Source organism: Sylvia atricapilla, chromosome 2 (genome assembly GCF_009819655.1).
Source record: "Sylvia atricapilla isolate bSylAtr1 chromosome 2, bSylAtr1.pri, whole genome shotgun sequence".
NCBI classification, from domain to species: domain Eukaryota; kingdom Metazoa; phylum Chordata; class Aves; order Passeriformes; family Sylviidae; genus Sylvia; species Sylvia atricapilla.
The window spans coordinates 29,420,237-29,441,836 of NC_089141.1; the positions used below are offsets into that span (position 1 = coordinate 29,420,237).

The 21,600-nt window shown below is 46.7% G+C and overlaps 3 protein-coding genes across 4 annotated transcripts; 1 reads left to right on the plus strand and 2 right to left on the minus strand.

The window, feature by feature from the left end:
• Window positions 1-664: 664 nt before the first annotated feature.
• LOC136375627 (thyroid hormone-inducible hepatic protein-like) lies at window positions 665-1,834 on the plus strand. Of its 2 annotated transcripts, none has more exons than XM_066341241.1 (2): window positions 665-1,163; window positions 1,447-1,834. In XM_066341241.1, exon 1 carries the CDS (start codon window positions 744-746, stop codon window positions 1,143-1,145), a length of 402 nt encoding a protein of 133 aa, XP_066197338.1. In that variant the 5' UTR covers window positions 665-743; the 3' UTR covers window positions 1,146-1,163; window positions 1,447-1,834. The 2 variants fall into 2 exon arrangements, with proteins under 2 accessions (XP_066197338.1, XP_066197339.1); XM_066341242.1 differs by having other exon boundaries at window positions 1,452-1,834.
• A 3,052-nt stretch (window positions 1,835-4,886) lies between these two features.
• On the minus strand, window positions 4,887-7,145 carry NDUFC2 (NADH:ubiquinone oxidoreductase subunit C2). The gene is made up of 3 exons (XM_066341243.1): window positions 6,963-7,145; window positions 5,902-6,048; window positions 4,887-5,078 (listed from the first exon to the last, which is right to left on the minus strand). The coding sequence occupies exons 1-3, from the start codon at window positions 7,099-7,101 to the stop codon at window positions 5,029-5,031; spliced, it is 336 nt and encodes a 111-aa protein (XP_066197340.1). The 5' UTR covers window positions 7,102-7,145; the 3' UTR covers window positions 4,887-5,028.
• Window positions 7,146-9,372: 2,227 nt separating this feature from the next.
• On the minus strand, window positions 9,373-20,510 carry ALG8 (ALG8 alpha-1,3-glucosyltransferase). The gene is made up of 13 exons (XM_066341244.1): window positions 20,424-20,510; window positions 19,478-19,556; window positions 18,003-18,196; window positions 16,448-16,557; window positions 15,190-15,257; window positions 14,549-14,675; window positions 13,858-13,961; window positions 13,622-13,742; window positions 13,203-13,342; window positions 12,622-12,761; window positions 11,845-11,942; window positions 11,369-11,441; window positions 9,373-9,995 (listed from the first exon to the last, which is right to left on the minus strand). Exons 1-13 carry the CDS (start codon window positions 20,501-20,503, stop codon window positions 9,764-9,766), a joined length of 1,566 nt encoding a protein of 521 aa, XP_066197341.1. The 5' UTR covers window positions 20,504-20,510; the 3' UTR covers window positions 9,373-9,763.
• Window positions 20,511-21,600: the final 1,090 nt, after the last annotated feature.

Sequence of the window (21,600 nt, forward strand, 5' to 3'; positions counted from 1 at the left end):
ACCCATGTCCACAATTCCCTGGGGCCTGTAATGGCTCTGTGCTGCTGGCACAGGAGTTACATCATGGAGTCAGGTCCCTGTCCTTGTCCACATCAGTGCTGAACTCAGGGAGAGGCTGGGGGAAGAGGATGTTTCTGGGGACCCCAGTCTCTGGATACCAGCGGGCTCCATTGTCCCTAAACAGCCGTGTTCCAGGGCATTTCCAGTGAGATTTCCATAGATGTGCAAAAGGGGTTGCTCAATGTCCCTGGAGCGTTCACGTCCTGAGCGCATGGCAGCAAGAACCAGGGGAGGTGACAGGCCCTTGCAGCGTGGCCAAACTGGGGGGCAGGGGCTGGACCCACACCCGCAGGGCCCCAGAAGTGAAGATGTTGGGGCATTGAGATAATATAGGACAGGATGGGAGACACCCTGGGCACCTCTCCTCCTTGCTAACCCCCCGTCCTTCCTGGCACTGGGGGGGCAGCGGGACCCCCTGCCAGCTCGGGCGAAGGCCAGGGGAGGCTGGGCCGGGAGAGATTGCACAGAGCCAGGGACACAGCATGGCCCAGCCCCAGCTGGGCTGGAGCCAAGCCCGACCCCAAGGCCATCCAGCCCAAGCAGGGCTGCCAGGGGAGGACAGCAGGGGACAGCAGAGGGGGCCGTGCCCCGGCACTGCATAAAAAGCCCCAGCAGGGACAGGGAGCAGGCGACAGCGTCAGAAGATCGCAGAGCAGCAGCGCCAGAGCTGTAGGAGAAGGGCCATGGAGCAGTACTTCTCAGCCACCCAGAAGATGGAGCAGGAGGTGATGTTCCCCAGCCTGCTCCGAGGGGTCTTCCCGCAGCAGGAGGGGGCAGCCCCGGCCGCGGAGAGCCGCACGGACCTCTACGAGCGCTACCAGCTGCTCAAGGCCATCAAGCCCATGGTGGAGAAAGGCCTGGCCTCTGTGGGTGACCAGAGCCCGACCGACGCCGACACCGACACCGACGCATCCTCGGACAGCAACGAGGCCGAGGATGCCCAGCTGGAGGAGCGCCTGTCCCACCACCTGACTGGCCTGCAGCAGGTCCTCACCCACCTCACCAGGGACACCAACGCCCTGACCCGGAGGTACAGCCAGATCCTGGAGCAGATCAACCTCAGCGAGGGGCAGCCCAGCTGGTGACCCTGTCCTGGCCACCAGGTAAGAGCTGGGGGGATGCCGAGTCCAGGGGCACCAAGACAGCGGGTGGTCTCCCTGGAAGAGGTGCCCAGCAGGGCAGGGGTGGGGACGTGCTGTGAAGGGCTTTGAAATGGGGGCGGTCCCCCTCAGCTGGGGCTGGATATCCCTCTCCATGCTGGAGGCAGGAGCCCATCCCATTGCTCTGTGCACACACTGCAGGGCTTCAGAGTCCCCCGGCTCAGGGTCGAGGGACCGTGTGTCCCCCTGGGATGATCCCCGGAGTTAAGGAATGCTGGTGTTGCAGGACAGGCGCTGGTGTCAGGAAGCACAAGACGTCCCCGTCGCTGACCATGGCAGGCTCTCCCCAGTCGCGCTCGTGTTCCCCACTCCGTGGCAGCTGATCTGATCTCCCGGCACTGGCACTGACACCGGAGATGGTTGTGACCCCTGGAGAACCAGATGGTGCCTTATCCTCATAGGAAGAAGCATCTGGCTGCACCCGGAAGTCCATTGGAAGAGCTGCAGGCTCGTGCTCTCCTCTTTATTTTCAAAGAGCAGCATGAAGCTGGGAGGTGTTGTGAGGCGGCCCCGACCTCCAACAGTCCCTTGAGGCTGCCAAGCCCTTTTCCAGCTGGTACCTGGACTCCAAGGGCATTTCCCCCTCTTTTTGCTAATAAAAGAATCCTTGTGAAGCCATTGTCAGTGTGGTGCTTTCACTCCTGGAGCGCCCTGGTGAGGGGCAGGGGAACACTGGCTGTATGGGGAGTGAACTCTCCAGAATAATGCCGGGAATTAAAAACAGACAAAGAATCCCCAAGTCACGGAATGGTTTGGGTTGGAACGGATCTTCAGAGACCTCATTCTAGTGCAGTGCCCTGCTCTGTGCTGTGACATCTTGCTCTACACCAGGCAGGTCAGAGCTGTGTCCATCCAGAGAGGCTGTGCAAACTCACGGGGCAACCTGTTCCTTTGTGTCCCCAGCCTCAGGCTGAAAAGCTTCCTGCTTATGTTGACAGTAACACCGCAAAAGCTGGTGTCTGACTGGATTCTGTGCACAAAAAAGTGTGGATCTGCCCAACACTCGTCCCAGTCATGCAACAGTGAGGGGCAATAGAGCTGTAGGTCTCAGCGTCTTTGGATGGTAGTCCCCCTCAAGAGCCCAGCCCCATGTCCAGACATCCCAGCTTTGGGATACCCTGGAGTTTCCCATCTCCTTGTTCCTGATCAGGCCATTTCTCTCAGCTGCTGAGACCACTCTGCGTTTGGCTTGTCCTGCCCCAGTGTGGGCAGCAGGGACAGGGTCTCCAGCCAGCTGTGGATGAAGGAACGGCTGAGGGGACTGGGGACTCTGGAGGGGGCAGCTGAAGCCTGGTCCAGAGGTGCCCCACATCTGAAAGGGTCCTGGTCAGGTTCAAGGGAGGACAAGGACAGGTCTGAGGGCTTTGGGACAATCAGAGTTATGGGAGATGTGACAGCAGGAGGTACTGGGGATGTCACGGGGTCATTTGGAGAGACATGATGTGACATTGCCCCCCTCCTGAGCCATGGCTCGGGAGGGGCTCCCCAGGAGGATGGTGAGCTGTGGGGCAGGCTTGCCCAAACACCAGCCCTGTGAACACAGAGAGGCAAGGGGATCATTGCACCAGCACCCAGAAGTTCTGCTTTTCTAGGAAAGCAGCTGCCAATCAGCGAGTTCCCCAAATGAGGGCAAACACGATTCCCTCCAGCCAGAGTGAGGTTTTCAGAGCTGATCTGCTCTCTGTGTCCCTCCCCAGCCTGGGCAAAGGGCCAGCCTGGTCTTACCCAGAGGAAATGGAGCATGAGGGACATACTGGGAGAGACCTGAGCCATTCCCATTGCAGTGGCAGCTCTGGCTGGGGCACGATGGAGCTCTGCCTTTGGAGCTCTTCTGCCTCCACGCTGCTTGCAGAGCCAGGTGTTGAACCGTAAGGAAGGGATGGAGACTGGCTCCTGGCGAGGAGAGGACCACAGAGGGGATCCCTCTGGTGGTTGACCTGGCTGGAGCTCAAGGCTGGGATCTGTGTCCCCTGGAGAACACAGCTGGCTGGGCTGGTTTATGCTGCGGATTTTCTTCCCTGTGGCTGGTGTGGGGCTGTGTGTTGTATTTGTGCTGCACCTAAGGCTGATAAGCACTGGTGTTCTGTTGTTTTGCTGAGCAGGGCTTGCATAGAGCCGAGGCCTTTGCTGCTCTCTCTACTGCCATGCATGGGGAACTGGGAGGAGATACCGGTGGGATAAATGTTCCCAACTGACCCAAGCAATGTTCCAGACCATATGGCATCGTGTTCAGTACAGAAAGTGGGGGGAAGAAGGAAGAAGTAGGAGACTTTTGGAGTGATGGACTTTGTCTTCCCAGGTCACCATTACCTTTGATGGAGCCCTGCAGTCCTGGGGATTGCTGAACACCCACCTGCCCGTGGGAAGTGGTGAATGAATTCCTTGTTTTGCTCTGTTTGCATGCATGGCTTTTGCTTTCCCTATTAAATTGGCTTTATTTCAGCCCACGTCTTTATCACTTCTTCTTGCCCTTGATTCTCTCTCTGATCCCACTGGTGGGGCAGGGAGTGAGTGGCTGTGTGGGCCTTGGTGTCAAACGCCACGTGCAGCAATGGCTTTGGCCTTGGGCAGCGCTCAGCAGCTGGAGAGGCTCGTGGTGCCCCAGGGAAGTGTCACAGCAGGACACAGGGGGAAGCAGCAGGACAGGTCTGCTGTCACAGCAGGACACTGGCCACGGCTGTTGAACATGACCAAAGGGAGACGCAGGATGTGCCCAAAGGCCTGTGACCTGGGACAGCTGGAAGGCCTTGCTGACGTCTTGTGGGCCGCTTGCATCCCCCAGGACCCCGTGGGTGTCTCTCCGAGAGCCGCTGTCCCTCCCGCTGGCTCTGAGCCCGGTGTGCCACAGGAACTTTCTGCCTGCTGTGATTGCAGGGCGTTGCATCACGCTGCCCCAGGGATGCGTCAAGCCCTGACGGTGCCCTGCTGCTGGCCACTGCTGCTGGCCACTGCTGATAAGAGATTTTAGATAATCACAGGAAAGGTCTTTGTCCTGGGATAAACCAGCTCTGGTCCCAGTGGGATGTTGGTAGACAGGACAGATCAGGCTTCTGTGGCGTGTCAGGGGGTGCTGGCTCTGTGCTGCCTTGGACAGGCTCCCAGGGCACCCACTCTGTTGCCAGCCACCACGGGGAAAGTTCTTCTGCCTTACACATTGTTGAAAGAAATCAAGGTGGCAGCGCTTCTAATGCTAAATATATAAGAATCCCCAAATCCCACATCAACGCCATTTCCTCGCCTCCAGTGCTTGCAATCAGGAGCCAGTAATCAAGTGAGAAAGCAGAAAGGCTGGTTCCTTATTATCAGGAAAGAAAAAGCAACATAATAATAAAAGACATTGAGATGGAATTAATTAGGGAGAGCATGTATTTTGGTGGCTGTTCATAGTGAATTTAACAGCGAGACTTTGGTTACAGCATCTACAGGGGGTGGCCAAGTACATGTTCAAGGGTCAGGAGAACTGCCACTGGGAAATAAAATCAAGAACTTACAGAACTGCTCCCTGGGTTTTATAGAATATACAAAATTGTGTGAACAACTTTCCATTCTTGCAATTAAAACATCTGAAAAAAACATTAATCCAAGTTATTATTCTGTTACAACTACCAGTTATCCATGTACTGACAAACCATAAAGGAACAGAAGAGCAAATAATTAAACAGTAACTATTTAGTCAAGCTTTTATTACATGAAAGTGAGTAAAGTTTCATCTTTTAAGTCATGGACGGTTCAACAGTTGCAGCCACCTTGCCAAAGTTCTCAGGATGGCAGGAATTCATCCTGTGACGTGTTGCCACTGGAGAAATCCTCAGCGAATTGGGTGGAAATCCTCCAAGAGCTCCCCTATTCTTTTCTTTTCTGCAAGAGGTGGGAAGACGTAATCAGCATTTGAGAGCAATTTGGAAGATGTTTCGTATTGAATATTTCATGTTAACAAATCCACCAGAAATCTGATTTTTGCTACCCACAGCAAACCATTAGCTTGCTCTTGTAACTAAATGCACAACTTCTTTTTTCCTGTATGTCTCTCCACAGGCCCCTGTGGAGGAATCTCAGCAGTAACAGTTTTTTATTTCTACATCCTCCTTCCAATATTGCATGATGCAGACCCCAATCCAACTGCCAGAGTCACCCAACTGTACTGTATTAGAAAATGGACTATTTTCACCCAAATTTGCCATTGCGTTTTTGGGCTCAGTGACTACATTTCATAAAAAGCCCTGTTCTTCACCACTGCTGTAAGCCAACACCACTTCAGGTTTTCTGCCATTCCTTATTTATTCTTTTTTCACCTGTTCTGCTTGTTTTCTGAATATTCATCATGAGATTTCTGAATCTACATGCAACAGGCATTCTGCAGGAACAGACAGTAAAATTGTGCAGTTACAAGAATAAAACCTGTGATTTCTAATTACCATTATTTTTTCTTCAGTGGTACAAGTTTCGTCTATCCTTTTTTTTTTTGGCTCTGCTGCTTTTGTACTAAAATGAACTTCTAGGAGGAAGAGGTAGCCATCAATGCCTATCAGGAGCTCAATAACAATATCTATTTACACATCAGAAAATCCTTTAGATTTTCTGCTGCAATTTACATCGTGAAGGAGCAGGGAAGCCTTAGCCCAGCAACATCTTTACACACCGATTACGGCAGGCTGAGCTCTCTCTTAAAATACCAGTGTACCTGTTGGTGAGTGGAAGTCCACTGGGTGGTGCCTCATGTACTCGAACAGCTCTCTGTCCACCTTGGCATGCACGTACTCGGCGCGTTTCACAAGCTGGTAGCCAACAAAGAAGCCCAGGCTAGCGAACAGGACCTGCCGGTGAAGACCTGCAGCAGGAGAGAGGAACCGTCCCCACCTCTCCCAGCTCCCCGGGGGCCTCAGGCAGGGCCCCGCTTTCCCCCGGCCCCAAGACACTTCTCTATCTGCTTCGCCCCTGCCAAGGTCCCCACAGCACCCGCACCTCCCACGGCCCCTGCCAGCCCCCCCTTTCCTCAGGCTCCTTGCCCTTCCCGCCAGCCGCACCTCTCAGGGAGTCACCTCGGATCCCCTCCGCCTCCCAACGCTGTCCCTTTCCCAGCCCCTTCCAATCACCTGCAGTCCCTCCGTGCCAACAAATCCCTCACTTCAGGGCTCCCACCCTTTGACTCCCATCCGACAGTCACACAGAGAACTCCCTTCCCCTCCAACAGCCTCTTCCGAATTCAGGGCTCCGTCTCTTCCCCTCCCCGCTTCCCTCAGTGACCCCAAGCCCCACACCCACCTTCCCCAGGCCCACATACTCCCTCCACCTCCCCGTTCCCTTACCTCAGCACTTCCTCTCTTCCTCCAACCCCTACATCCCTCACGCTCACCCCAAATCCCATACAGCCGCTCCTGCAGCCTCCAAACCTCCTCTACCCTCACTCCCGGCTATTCCCCCCGCCCCCCACCTTATTTATCTTTCAGAGTGACCCCAAATCCCACGCGCCCCTTTCCCAGGCCCACATATTCCCTTTACCACCCCTAGCCTCGGATCTCGGGGTCCCCAGCCCCTGTAACCCTCAAGGTCACCCCAGATCCACCCGCCCGCCCTCATATCCCTTCTAGCCCTTCATTCCTGACTGTTTCCCCTTCCCCTTCCTTCATTTATCCCCCAGTGACCCCAATCCCCACACAGCCCCTTCCCCAGCTGCTCACCTCAGCCCTCCCCTCGCACCCCGCTCCGTTCCCCCTCCCCTCAGACTCCCCCGTCCCCCCGCACCGGCTCGGAGGATGGGGCGCTGGTTAAAGGCGTTGTCCAACAGCGCCGACAGCCACCCCCCAAAGCCGAACCACACCGAGCCCTTGTTGACGAGCGGCGGCGGCGGCAGCGACCGCGACTCGTCGGGCAGGAACGCCATGGCTGCCGCCCGCCGAAGGTGACCGGGGGAGCGGTGCGGCGGCTGCGCCTTCCCCCGCCGGCCCGCGCCGTGCTCCCGCGTTCCGCTGCCTTCCCCGCTTGTGGTTACTTTCCCGAAAAACCCGCCCCAAAATCCCACTTTCCACCCCACAAACAACCCTCCGCCCCAAACTCCCACGCTGAGCGGCCTTAGCCGCCTCGGAGAGGGGGTTCCTGCATCCCTAACCCCACTGCGTGGGGCGGCCCCGCTGCTGCGCCAGCGAGTCCGGCCGGGAAGTAAATGAGAGGGTTAATTAAGCACTAAAATCGAACCCAATTAATTTTCAGAGCTCAGATTGAAGACTGAAACCCAACCCATAGTGTTAGTTTTTTTGGTTTTAATTAATATGAAATCACATTAAATAATTTGCCACTGTAGCAGGATTGACGGAACCACTATAGAAACCTGCATTAACAAAACATATTCCCCAGGTCCTAAAGGCTAAAATTTTTTTAGTAAAAATGTAGTATTTACCGTTTGTCCATTGAGAAGAAAGCTAATGTCTTTAGACACAGTTTGATAGGTGGAGGTATGGGTGTAAAGTCTTCGAAATGGGTCTTAATGTCACTACTGACTGTGGGCAGCAGGTTTTTTGCAGAGGCCAGAGAGCTTGTCTCCTGAAACACGGGTTTGCACAAGTGTCAGCTTCTGAGCTTTGGGGTGAAACAGTAGGTTTAAGGGGGGGAATATGTTGTAGGTAGTTCGGGAAGGCTGTACCCTCCCTGTACCTCAGCACTGGGGAAAGGAAGAGAAAAACGTGCAGCCGGGAGTTTACGATAAAAGGAGGCTGCGACCTCCGAAATCTCGAGAGAGGAAATCCTGTGGGTGTGTGCCCCAGAGGACTCTCCCTTTATTCAAATAAAGCTGAAGGATTCCCGTCTCGTTTTTGGACATAAACTTCTGGCGTTTGTGGATTTTCCCGACATCCACACAGGAGGAGGGATCGTATAATGGTGATACACAGCCAGTTCCACAGTCATGCCCTGGGTTTAACTTCACAGAATCACAGAATGGTTCGGCTTGGAAGGGACATAAATGGTCATCTACTTCCAGCACGCTGCCACAGGCAGGGAGAACTTCCACTAGACCAGGTTGCTTTATCCAAACCAGCTTTGAACACTTCCAGGGATGGCACACCCACAAGCTGCACGATCTCTTGGAGGATTTCATAGCGTGCAAAGGCATGGCTGGAGAAGAGCCAAGAGGGGTGTTTGTAGGGGTTTTCTGCCTATTACCATTTCCCTACACAGGATAGGACAGCAGACAGATAAACACAGGCATTGTGGATGCCTCACAATGAACAGTGTTGAGGCATGGAGCTGAGATACAATACAGGTGCAAGAAACACATCGTGGCACCACTGGCAGCTACAGCAGCTAAAAACAACATGGTGAAGCCCTTGATGGTGTAAAAAAAGCAGAAACTATGAGAAAGCCATGAAAACCAGAGTGAGAGTGTCTTGAATATGAACCCACTGGCCGTGAAAACTTTAAATATATGAAGTATTTAATCACCCACAGTGATTAATCTACCTGTTGCCCTAAAAAGAGCCACTCTATTTTTAACACCCCAAATGTTCAAAGAACTAAAGTGTAATTATCCCCTTGGCTATCCTATCCTTGACGAAGGGGTCTCGTTCTTCAGCTAACATGGAAGTTTAAAAACTACTGTCAAAAAATAATAAATAGTAATAATAAAAAAATTCATCCTTCTCTCCTCCATTTTATGTCAGCAAACCAGACCCCAACCTCAGGGCAGCATCTTCTAGAGATTGTTATGTAGGGTTTAAAAGGTATAATTAATTACTGCAGAAATAGCTACTATCCTTTGGGGAACATGATTTCACAGAGGCAAAAAATCCTTTTTTTCTTTACGTCCTTATAGGAATGGTGGACACTTGGTCTTTTCTTAAGAGTTGAAGAATTTTACATGAATTACAAATACAGCTATACAGCCACATTATCTGGTACATTTGGCAGTATAAAAAATTTCTTCATGTGAGTAGTATGCCTCAATTTGGTTATCTGGTCTACAAAAAAAGAGATACTAGAAAAATATTAAAACCTATTTGCAAAGTATCTATGAAACAAGGAGATAAACAGGACATGGACAGGTTAAAATTTGGTACTTGAGTGTGCAAGAGTTTGACAAACAGCTGACAACAAGTTTCCGGCTACACACTATGTCCTTAGTTTTAGGTTTAGACAAGAGCTGAAATAATGCAAGAAATACTCAAACAAAAAATAGCAAGTTTTTAATTTACAAATTCCATAGAACACAGTTTCAATGCTCTCCTACACAGCAACCATCCCTTGTAATCTGCCACAGTAACTTCTATTCAAATACAAACCATAATGGGAAAATCAGGCAGGTTTTCCTCAGGACAGAAGTCTGGACCTCGTTAAGCTTCACAGTTTACCTGCAGCTTTCCCTCCCTGTCACTGTGACAGTGCTTCTGATCAGAGGTATCCTCGTTGGGCAGTACAGGAGTGTTGGAAGAAGAGCTCCCACGTCCTGATGGCACAAACACTGTGTCTCATCATGAATGGCCTTGTGACAACCCCTCACTGTGCCAGGAATCCCCTCCAAGGGGTATCCTGGGACTGGTCCCAGCACTGTGGCTTTACTCTGCCTTTTGTCTGACAGAAATTCGCTCAGTCAAGACAGAGACGTAGAGTTTCAGCCAAGCATATGTGATTCCCAGAGCACAGTACACAGAGGTCAGCAACAGGGGGACAAAAGGGAAGTGCCCCTTCCAGGGGGTCAGGGGATATATGATTTCACAGAAGATTCCCAAGGGCACTAGCTGCATGAGGTAGATTGTTTCAAGCCAGTTAAGTAGAGGTTTCTCTCTCCTGTCAGAGAAATTAAAAAAGAGGTAGTGTTAAAATACATGTTAATTAAAAATAATTATTCTGTTTTTCACCTACCCCAGTGCAAAGAGAATCTCCCATTAGATCAGAATCATGTTTTACATAACAAGTTAAAGAGTTTCAGTAGGAAAAAAACACAGTGTGATACCTAAGAGTACAGCACAGTCTCCTTATCAAATTCTAGGATGCCTTTGAAGTCTAAGGAAAAACCTTATCAATTGCTCTGCCTCACCTCACTCTATTTCAGTGAAATGAGCAGCCCTTCATACAAAGACTTGTTCCACCAAAGTTGTTCTACAACCAAAGACTGGAACATCAGATTTTTTTAACCCCTTCCCCCAAGCTTTCTGTAGGATGGACTTTTCTGTGAGCTGATCTCTTCTTTGCAAAGGACACTGATGACAAGAGCTTACTGCAGGTAGCTTAAAGGGAATTTCATGTTTTGCAAGTTAAGAACAAGAAACTTGCAAATGCTCCCTCTCTTAACAAAAACTAAGCTCCTGTGGAGTTTTTTAGCTAGAGCTCTTGAGACAGAATTACTTAATTCCTAAATAAAGAAAATCACCTATAACAAGCAGGTGCCTGAAGCACTGAATACACATTTACAGTACTTCATTACAAACCCCTCATTGCAGTTTGGATTTGCCCTAAAATGTTTGGGAAATAGGGAAGTGGGGACTGCAGGAGGTTATAAGGATAAGCACTATCTTTGGCCAAGTGGTAAGAGATCCACAGGCTGTGAAACGACACAGGATGACTTTGGCAATTTCATGTTCTGCCAACCAAGTACTTGTGGTTTTGTTGACAAATTACAGCTTGCAAAAGAATGTTATTTACAACCTGTCCCATCCACACATTAAAATACTAACTCCTACTGCAAAAATCCACAGTACAATAAGATAAACAATCTCCAGAAAAATCACTGTAGTAAATGCTAGAATACCAAATTAAAAGAGGTTATAGCATCACAACTCCGTGTTTTAACAGAGCATGGGGCAGGTGGAGATCTACAGCCTCCTGGGACTAACTGGGCAGCTGTCACAATAACCAGGATGTGCTGCAATAATTCTAATTTAAACACTGCCTCCTGAGAACAGAGGCAGCAGCATCTTTTGACTAGTAACGCCTTAGTATGACTCTTAATATAATAATGCTCTTAATAGTCTCTTAGTAGTCTCTTAATATGACTCTTAATGCCTTAATAAAACTAGTAAGGCCTTAATTTGACTAGTAATGCCTTAATATGACAAACAGCCTCAGTTTTCTGTGCTGTTTGTCCCTTATGACAATGACTGTTCCCAACACCAGGAGAAATGCTGTTGTTCCTGGCATTGAGATCAAATTTCTTTAATTACCTGAACAGAGATTTCAATGAAGAGAAGCTATAAACAGTAAACAGCAGCATAAGCAATATTTTAATTGGAAGTTCTGAAAAACAAAGAACATTATGTACTTTTAAAATTAATTATAAAAAGCTTTTGCCATATATATATTGTAGCATCTTTAAATCTTACTAGTCACATTTGCATTATCAGGCTTTATTTTCTCCAGACCTACATGTTTTACTGTTTAGGATATCTAAAAATAAGCATAAATATTTACTAAAGCAAATGCCAAGCATTTGCAATAAACTTAGTTCAATTATCTATAAACATACTGAACACATCAATTATAATTACTATTTGAGATAGCACTGCAAATAAGATTTTCCTTTTCTAAAGAAATCACAAACAACTGGGAAGTGACTAAAGCAAAAATAACAACCAAATTGAGACTATTGAGCTCTATGTTGCAAACTAGACAAAAATTATCTAAGAGAAGAACATTTTACCTGGTGGTGTGAACAACAATGGAAAAAGTGAGAAATGTCCTGTTGTTGTCAGAATCAAGTAGATGCCAGCATCCTTGGCTCTCTGAATAGACAATAAGCTAAAACCAGCAATAATTTGTTAAGCTTTTGCCTTTTAGCAAAGAAACCTAATTTCAGCAGAACATGATGCAATTCAATGAAGAGTGAAGAACAAGTCAAACAGTTGCCTAGTACCCCTGTCCCTGCTAACACTGGACCTGAGATGAAGTCTCCTGCTTCCAAACCACGTGGCCTCAGAGATAAAAACACAGGAGAAAAATCAGCCAGGAGACCTTCCCTCAGAAAACCACACACTCACCCACTGAACAAAACTATCAGCAAGGCCCAGCACAAAACAAGAGTTTAAATGTCAATCTGAGGAAGGAAAATACAGTTTGTAGTGATACTGGTCAGGCAGCTTATGAAATACAGCTTCACTTCTACTCTAGACAGGCATGAAGCTCTTCTGGTAGAAACTGTGTATTGTTCTGGTCAAGCACAGTGCAGAAGATCCCTTTCCTCAGCTGCCTCCTAAGCAATCTATCCAGCATTTTAAAATACAAACCACAGCACTCATCAAGGTTTGAACGATGCCCAAAATTAATTTACTTTAAGTGCACTACACTTACAGCTTAAGGCATTCTATAAAACAGTTCCTCTTCTGAAATATACTGAAAACAAAGTGATTCCCTTTGAGGATTCCTCAACAAGTGGCTGCAGGTTCAGTTTGGCCAACTATTTTGTACAAAATTCACTTACCTTAAAGGCAGAATAGCAAGGAGTATTGCTTTCTCATGCACGTGCCAGCCAAACATGAAGGAGCTCAATGCACAAAGAACAAGGCACTGCAGAAAGCCTCTGGGCCCTTGAGGTTTAAACCAAAGACAGAAAACAGAGGGCTAGAAACAACAGGCAAAAACAGGACTTCAGTGAAAAGCTTGACAATCTTGAAGACAAGCCATTGTCCAAAGAGATATGTCAATGTAACTAAACACCACTGCACCCAGGTTGTGCTTGTGTGGCACAAGTGTTATACAGTACTGGAGGAAATAAATTTATCTGGATGTATGAGTAGAGCCTGAAGGATTTCTGCTGAAGTATCAGGAGGGAAAAGTAGACTAAAAAAAATACAGCAAATTCTCCACTACTTGTGTTGCATGCAAAAATTGTCTTCCAATCTAAGCCACTAAGTTAATTTTATCAGTCACAACTGATAAAAATATATTAGTAACAACATATTTTTCACCCTAGAATTTAAATTCATGTAAAGTGCATACTATCAATGAAAGCCTCCTAGGGTCAAACCACATAAAACTTCAGAAAATATTAGTTATTCTTACCAAAACAGCTATGAAAGTACAGATTAATGTTGCCAGTGGAGTCACTGAAGGGAGGACAGTGTGCTGAAATTCTTGAACCAGCCCTCCGGTCATGGAGGCTTTCGGGATTTTTTTACCATCAAGAAAATTGCACTTTAACCCTAGAAACAAAACATAAAAATGCACAAACTGAAAAATGCTAACAAAAAATGAAGCTGAACTAAGTACATGACCGAGTTTTTTTCTTTTTTTTAAAGGAATGCAGAGGGAAGCAACTGATCTCTGACCGACTGCTGAAAACTTACACACCAGATGATGTGGACAACCATACCAGTTATGGCAATCTGAAAACTTAATTTACTGCCTACATTTCAAATGGAGATAACTAAAATCCAGAGAACTCTTATCTAGGCACCAAAAAGCAAGATTAACATACTGACCAAGAATTGTCAGTGCTTTATCCATGGCATTATACAAGGCCCAGAAGTTGGGGGCCCAGTAGGCATGGCAGAGACCTCGCTTGAAAGGGAAGAGCCGTGCAATGACTTGAGGCAGCTGACCCTACAGAAAACAAGAACACCAAAGAAACAGCCTCTTTAGATGAGACATGGTTTATATTTTTATAACAAAATTTTCTAACTGTCCAGGGAATAACATGTAAAAAAAGGGTTATTACCAATACTATGAAGGGTCCCAGTGAAAGAGCAGAAACAAGACAGACAATCAGTCCCAGAAGAGTTAGATGAAGAAAGCTGAAACTTCTCCACTTCAGGGATCCATCTACAAGAAACAAGGATTAGGGAAACAACTGCTGTGAGAAGTGGAAAGGGAGATAGAGCATTCCCCACTGCCAAGGAATTGCTAACACCTATCTAAAAGGGGTACACAGCCTTTTATTCAATATATTCAGTTCCTTCCTTCAACAGCTGGCATTTCTTTTACCCACACTGCAGCTGCATTATACAAGCTTTCAGTATTTTCCAAATTTACCTTTCCTGTTCACATAAGGAGTATCAGACATTTTTAGTTTCAGTGCTAGAAAACAGGCAGAAACTCAAAGAAGGTCTTTGAAATAGCTTCTGATACTGTCTAATTGTTCCATATCCAGAATAATTCTTATGGCTTCCAAGTGCCACCTGCAGCTTCTTCATGTTGATTTTACTTAACAAAGAACTCTTAAAGAAACAGAAATTGTACAAAAGAAATGTATTTCAAAGATCCTTCAAGATCCTACTAATTCTACTTTCAAGCAGAATTTTTGTCTGAGGCATTTTGTCCCAACTGTATCTGTAAGTCTTGAGTGCTCTCCTAGTTCCACTGATTAACACAACTCCCCTCAAAAGCCAGTGAGGAAAACCCCATCTTACCTGCATTATTTGCAGTAAAGCAGTAGGATCGTAGCAAATAAATGCCATATGCTGGGGCCACATACATGTAGATGTGTTTGAAATGCAGAAGAACAGCAAAAAGAAGAGCACCCTCCAAATACCTTTTCTGAAAGAAAACAAAACAAAACCCAAGCTCTTTTCTTTGTTGTCACTTTTAATAGTCCTCTGTTGTACTCCTAAGGTGATGGGATATTTATTGTAAGTATTAAAAAGGGTATTTACTTCAAATTACAAATTGAGTAGTGTTATGTGTAACAGGTATGGACAAAGAAACTATCCTATCACACAATCACCTCTTCACAGCTTCAGAAGTACATTTTCTAAGGACTGGTGATTTGTAAGAAGATAAAAATGCCAAGAAATGATGCCCCATTGCTCAGGGGGTAACACTGAATATAGCTTTCTTATGGGGAACTGCAATGCTGCAGCACCAGCAAGCAATTATGGTGAGTTTCCAGTTTTTCTCTCCCCCACAAACTCAATAAATAATTAGACATCCAGCTTCACACAACTCACCATGAAGACACTACCACTGCCCACAACATGAGCAGCCATATGAAGTGAATTAATGTACACAAAATACACATGGCAACAAACAGTCAAGAGTCACTTGGGTTTACCTGACACAGCCGAGCAACAGAAAGAAGCATCAGCCCAAAGAGGAAGCCATTGTACTGGAAGTGAATATCTGAACTTGAGTCAAGGCATGAAGCAACCTTTCTTTACTACTGTGTTTTCTGGAGAAGACTCGAAGTTATGAGGAGTAAGTTAAAATTAAAATTGAATTTAAATCAAGTTACTAGTTTCTGCCACACATTGGTTAGTGGATGGTGATAGTAGCCCTCATTATTCTACCACCTGCAAGCAGACAACAAAAACAAGAACTGTGACAGAGAAAATGAAGTCCTTCCTTTAAATGCACACTGTGCCAAGACTGACTTGCAGTAATATCAATTTCCAAAGTTATTTTTATATAGGATATGGACCTGTTGGAGGGCATTCAGAGAAAGCTATGAAGATGCTCAGAGGGCTGGAGCACCTCTGCCACAGAGACAGGCTGAGATAGTTTGGGTTATTTCAGCCTGAAGAAGGGAATATGCTGGGGAGAACTTGTAGCCCCTTTAGAAGGTGCTTTGAGAGCTGGACAGGGACTTTTGAAAAGGGCATGGAGTGGCAGGGCAAGGGGGAACGTAAACTAAAAGAGGGGAGATTTAGATTGGTTATTAGGAAGAAATTCTTAAATTCTTTATTGTGAGAGTGATGAGGGAATGGCACAGGTTGCCCAGAGAAATTGTGGATGCCTTATCCTTCGAAGTGTTCAAGGTCATGCTGAAGGTCAGCTTAAAGCTGAGGCTTTGATCAACCTCATCTAATGGAAGGTGTCCCTGCCTAAGGGAGGTGGTTAGAATTAAATGATCTTTAAGGTCCCTTCCCAATCTATGACTCTATGGTAACTTCTTTAGAAAGACTTCATAATTCCCATATACTGTAACCAATTGAATACAGTCTGAATCCTAAAGCCCTTTGAAGATTTTCCTTGCATGGGACAAACTTGAAACCACACCCAGCACACAGAGGCTCTTTGCTAACACTCCTGTAGGCAGGCAGAGGAGGAACTGCCAGCAGGAACAGGCACATTGCTGCCAGACTGGTTGGTCCTCCTCCACTTCTGGCAAATCAGACCAAGAACTGACTAACTTCCATTTTGTCAAATAGTAACTCTAATGAAAACAAAGCTATTGAACTAACCCCAGAAACAAACCCAGCAGTGTTACTTGCTAAGCCAGCAATAAAAATATATGATTGTGCCACACACTGTAACAGGTTGTTAAAAAACAAAACAAACCACAGACAACCCACAATGGTTTGAAAGGATACGATCCACAATTAACAATCCAAAATTCCACAAAAGTAGAACAGCAAGAATAAATGTTGGTTTTTCCAGGATATCCTTAGCAGCTCGTTTTCCATTTATACATCTGCAGCACCTAAACAAGAGCCAAAGAAACAGAAGCATTAATTCAAACATACAAGCAAAAACATTGTTTGTTTTAAGAGTTAAGAACTGCACTTACTCTGAAGTTAGTCGTTTTACCAGGATGCAAGGTAACAATAAAATTCTTGCTAAATTCATCAAAGGCAGACAGTATCATGAATGTGAACAAAGTTTAGTAAAAAAAGGATTTTCAATTTCAATAGCTGTGGTGTGCTCCTCATGCTAAAGCTTACATTACATACCAGCCTCAGGGTCAAGTCTTCCATTCAGTAAGTGTAAAGCTGTCACAGCCTGCTTGCCATCATGAGCAGTGTATTGCTACTTTTGGAGACAATAGAGGGAGCTGTATTTAGGGTCCTCAGCTGGACATGAACCTCTTCCTGGCTACTGCTGCCCCCTGCCAGATTATTTCTGTTGGTTAAAAATAACTCACTACTTCTCAGTGTGAAGCAATATGATTCATATGACTTCTGAAAGCAATCTTAAATCACATTAAAAAATTACAGACGATCTGTGTTGAAACACTATTAGTGCAACCTCCCTGCCATGAGCAGAACATCTTCCACTAGATTGGATTGCTCAAATCCCCACCCAACCTGGCTGTGATTCTTTCCAGGCAGAGGGCACATACCACCCCTCCTGGCAAAATGACCCCATGCAGGCACCAGCCCTGAGCCTTCAGCCTCACATTCACACATCTGTGAGTCAAAACAGTAAAAGGAAAAGTCACAATGCAAAACTAGCCTGTTTCAAATAAAGAAAGCAAATAAAGGAGCTTAAGGCAGTGCTCGAATCAGAGAATTACCCACCCAGGTTTTGAGAAGAACAAAATGATGGAAGGCTCTTATAGCCCAATCATTAAGGTAGGCAACATATTTCTCAGAACAGCCCCCCAGCTCTCCTCTTTAGGGACAATGTAAATAATTCTTCACAAAGTCAGGCCACACTGAAAGCATCCAATCCTAATTACATCAGACTTGGAATAATCAGTTTATCATCAAAAACACTGAAGCAACTTTGCATATTTGATGATACTGCCATTTTGTGACAGATTTCCTTTATGCTTCTACTCAAGAAGAACAGAATAATAAGAAAAATAAGAGGAAAAAAGCTGTTCTGAGCACACCACCTGTCCTGCAACTCCTACAAAATGAGTCCTGTGAAAGAAGTAAACCCAAGCACAACACGGGAAACAGCAGCTGGTATCCGAGTGCCTGCAAATCCATCACATGTAGTGCAATTGTATCTCCAAGAAGAACACATTATCTTGTGTTTAGCAGCATATTCTAAGATTCTCCTTGAACAGATTCAAGCAACCGTGGCATTTCCCTTCACTTACAAGCTTATTTGTACAAACAGTTATTTGTTGTGACTACAGAACAAGCCCACATATGAAGGACTATCCATAGTCCCTAAAATCAGAACATTAAGACTTACTCATGAACTGCATATATGAAGAGGGTATCTGTAAAGATGACAGAAAGCCTCTGGAAGAAGATGGTTGCACGACTGGTGTAATTCAAGTTCTCAACAACCAACATCTGGGGGTCAAAGTACTTGGCAATGTGGGAAAGTGCATATTCAAACCAAGCAAAAAATGGTGGATAATCCAGGGTCCATTCTGAGGTTGCCTGAAGACAAAATAAGATTAAACAAAGGTTATAGGTTATAACAAACCATGCTGTTTGCAGCCCTTCAGGTACAGCTCCCTGCAGCAAACCAGCAGATGCATTTCCTCTCAGACATCTCTATGTAACTCAAACCACTGCACAATCAGTAGGCAGCTCTGTGGTGCTTTAAGCTGCTCTCCTGCAGTACTGGTAGAGATGTGACATCTCCTGATTAGCAGGAAAAGATTAAATACATTTTGTGTATCTGCACCAAATCAGTATATAACTGGTTTGCTATTTACAAATTAATTTACAGTAAAAGAGCCAACATTACAAAATCTCAGTAAATTAGTTTAGGGCAAATATTTGTGTATATTAGAGCGATCACCAACAGTCAGCCTTGCTCCAGCCTCAAAATTAGTTTCACTCATCAGTTAACAAGTCTTAACTCTCATACAACCATATCAAGATGAAATGGCATTATGTCATCTCTTCCCACAAGGACAGTTGTTATGCCTCACCAAGAATTAACTCTCTGGCTGTGGAAATAGGAGAGGAAGAGGGATGAATACAGCAGGTTGGGATAAGGTATATTTTTCAGTGAGCATGTTCCCAAATGCTTATGCTGTATTGATGAAAGGCATCCTATGTTCTGGCATGAGCTCAGTGTTGGCATTAAAAAAATTTGTTTATAAAACAGTCCTTGGATCAGTCTACAGAGTTCTGATCTGCACAAGTCATTTACTTCTAGATGCTTATGTGGAGTACTAGACACTACAGTATCTATCCCTGTACTCCAGCAGATACCAGGAGACAGATTAAAACCCAACTACGTAGGCAGAGTCTATGACAAACCTCAAAATAAAATTCAATGCATGCTACTAGCACATCAGCAAAGGCTCAAAACTTTAATACGGTGATTGATTTCATAATGGATAGAGGTGTATACCCATTAGCATGATTCACTCTTTATTCTGGTAACTGTGTATCACCAATGAGAAGAGTACAGACACCAGCAACTTTAGAGTACAGTGCAACTTGCTCTTGTGCTATACAGCTTTTCCAATAATCCACATGCCTTAATTGCTTTTCCCATTTCACCTCCATAAGTACTTGCAACTTCCCCAACTAATTTTAATTTTTTAGCTAAATGCTACACAGGGTCAGCAAATTGTGACCAGCATCTTTTTGTCCCACTACATTACAGTCACCAACCATCTCTTCCAGCATACACAAGGTCTGTCATACCCAATGTGCTTGTAATTTATACACAGCTAAAAAACACCCCAAACATGTCCTTACCTCGTAGTACCACTGAGAGAGGGGCAAGTTGTGGGTTATGGCAAGCCAGTTCCTATGGACTTCAAAATCTGTGGAGTAACTACAGAAGGTGCATGTTAAGAGTCATATACATGTATACACTTCAAAAGGTAAATATTTCAGAGCACATCACCACACAGAGGTAAGAAGGAAGCCTCTCTCAGCTCTAGGACATGACTGTGATCAAGCAACTGAAACAGTAACAACGATGCTGCTCAAGAACTTCGCGCCACAGATGTATCAGAGAATGGTTTGTGCTGAAAAAACCCCTAAAGACCATCTCATTCCAACCACCCTACCATGAGCAGGGATACCTTCCACTAGAGCAGGTTTCTCCAAGGCCCTAGAACAAACCTGGCCTAGAACACTTCCAGGGATGGGGTATGCTCGGCTTCTCTGGGCAGCCTGTGCCAGTGTCTCACCACCCTCACAGTAAAGATTTTTCTCCTGATGTCTGGTCTAAAATCTCACATTTTATTTAGTTTATAACCATTCCTCCTTATTCTCTGACTGACCATGTAAAGAGTCAATGATACAGGTGCTTATAGGGCAAGAACTACTTATAGCTTGGCTTTTTCTAACTGAAATTTAACAGCAATTTCTTTGTGGGTTTTTTTCAGTATAAAAACTCTTAAACTGCAGAGCATTAATGTTCCAGCCCACTTAACGGCCTTCCCGAACAGCCGGAACGGCCCAGAAGGGCTTCCGAATAAGAAAGTAAAGCTGTGCCACGCGGCAGGGGCAGGGCCGCCTCGCTTCCCTCACGAACGCGGGAGTCACGGGGACCTTCAGGGCCTCCTCGGGACCGCGGCGCCACGCTGCCCGCGCCCGCCGGCCGCCCTCGGGGGTTCGCGGCAGCCCTACGCCACCCGCCCCCGTGCCGTCCCGCCCCATCCCGTCCCGTCCGGCGCGCAGGGAAGCTCCTTACTATGCGGGGATGAGGAGGCACTTGAGGAAGGACACGCCGAGCGCCAGCGCGCGGAACCAGCCGCGGCCGCCGGCCGCCATGGCGCGCGCCCCCTGCCCCGCGCCGGCGCCGCCCCGCGCATGCGCCGCGCCCGCCGCGCGGGTTTGAAGCGCGCGCGCCTGGGCCGCCCGCCCGCTCGCGGCGCCGGGAGCGAGGACTGCGCGTGCGCGGGAAGGGCGGGGCTCTGCCGGGGCCGGGGCGGGCACAGGCAGCAGGAGGGGAAACGTGGGTCCGGTGTCGGAAATTCCTTGCTGTAAGGTGCTCGGGCACCGGCACAGGAGACTGTTAATGGTTGGCCTGCACAAGCACAGATCAAGGATCCAGTAAGAGAACACCTGAGGCCAAAAATCAGCACTGGATCAAGGGGCGCGAGAAGAATGGACTGAAGGTATAAAAGCTCAGGGACCTCTCTGTTGAGTGTCCCTTCTGTGCAGACACCCAGCTTGAGCTGACCCGCTACTGTACCAGGCTATTACTATCTCCTTCCAGCAATCCAGCACTTGAGACTGCTACAGGGAAGCTCGGGCAGAACCCGGCGGAGGAGGAAAGATTCCTGGCAGTGAGTGTGGGTGAGCGAGGAGTTGGTTGGTGCTGTGAGGCCACCAAAGCCCCCCTGGGCAGAAGCTGCTCTGAAGGACACCAGCTTAGCTCTGCTCCAGGGCGGTGCCATCTCCTACCTGTGTTGCTGATATCCCACTCAGCTTCCAGGTACAAAGTGCTCTTTCAGAGGAAAAAGCTCTTCTTTTTTTTTATCTTCCTGCCAGCCTGGAGGGCGAATGCATACAAGGCTGATGCCTTTTTAGCTTCCTTTATAGCAAACCTTCATCTATCTTAGAATTGTATCTTATAGGAGCTGCATGGAATCATACAGTTAACATGTTCAATTTTTGTTTTCCTGTACAGCAGCAATGTATTATAGTTTGCTCAAGCTCAGGAACTAGAGACAAGTCTAACAGCAGTAAAGCATCAGGGTTTAAGAAGGGTTCTCACTGGAAAAACGAATCCTTTGTTTATAAATGTTTGAAACATAAATGAGCTAATGCATTTTTAATGGTTTTGATTATTTACAAAGGCTTGTTCATCCAAGTTTTCTACAACTGCACTAATTCCTGGGGAGCTTCTTGCAATTCCCAGCCAC